Genomic DNA, 436 nt, shown 5'->3' on the forward strand with positions numbered 1-436 from the left:
ATCGGCGTATAGTCTGTCCAGCTCGATCAGAGACAAAATCGAGTATTCCGAGGAACTCAAGAGATCGTGGCTGTATCTATTTTGCGCGCGATGTCACGGCCTCGACGACACGCCATCGTGGGAGCCACCGGGATGGAGGAAAGCATGCCCACAGCCATTCTGTCCAACGTACAGGAAATTCGCTCGAATTGTGTGCCTCTTTCTTTTGGGTCTGTTGCTCTGGGGTGTCATCTATTCGATAATCGGTAATGACGCCGCCCCAGGTGGCCAGCTGTTCGGATTGGCCGCTGTGTGCATTGCCGCGCATTTCGGAGGTTGGTTGTTCTCTTTGACCACCCTTCCGGCCTTGATTGGTATGCTGATTACTGGTTTAATATTGCAAAATGTCGGGCTCGTCAAGATCGAAGGACAATACACATTGGTGGTCTCTAATTTA

The 436-nt window shown here is 51.1% G+C and overlaps 1 protein-coding gene across 1 annotated transcript; it reads left to right on the plus strand.

Annotated features, from left to right (window-relative positions):
* Nucleotides 1–7: 7 nt before the first annotated feature.
* LOC108767598 (mitochondrial sodium/hydrogen exchanger 9B2-like) lies at nucleotides 8–433 on the plus strand (the record flags this gene model as incomplete). The annotated part of the gene is made up of 1 exon (XM_018517921.1): nucleotides 8–433. A coding segment is annotated over one exon (426 nt), but the record flags the coding sequence as incomplete, so codon positions are not given.
* Between the last annotated feature and the right edge of the window lie 3 nt (nucleotides 434–436).

Source organism: Trachymyrmex cornetzi, unplaced genomic scaffold (genome assembly GCF_001594075.2).
Source record: "Trachymyrmex cornetzi isolate Tcor2-1 unplaced genomic scaffold, Tcor1.1 C3735056, whole genome shotgun sequence".
In the NCBI taxonomy this organism is placed as follows: domain Eukaryota; kingdom Metazoa; phylum Arthropoda; class Insecta; order Hymenoptera; family Formicidae; genus Trachymyrmex; species Trachymyrmex cornetzi.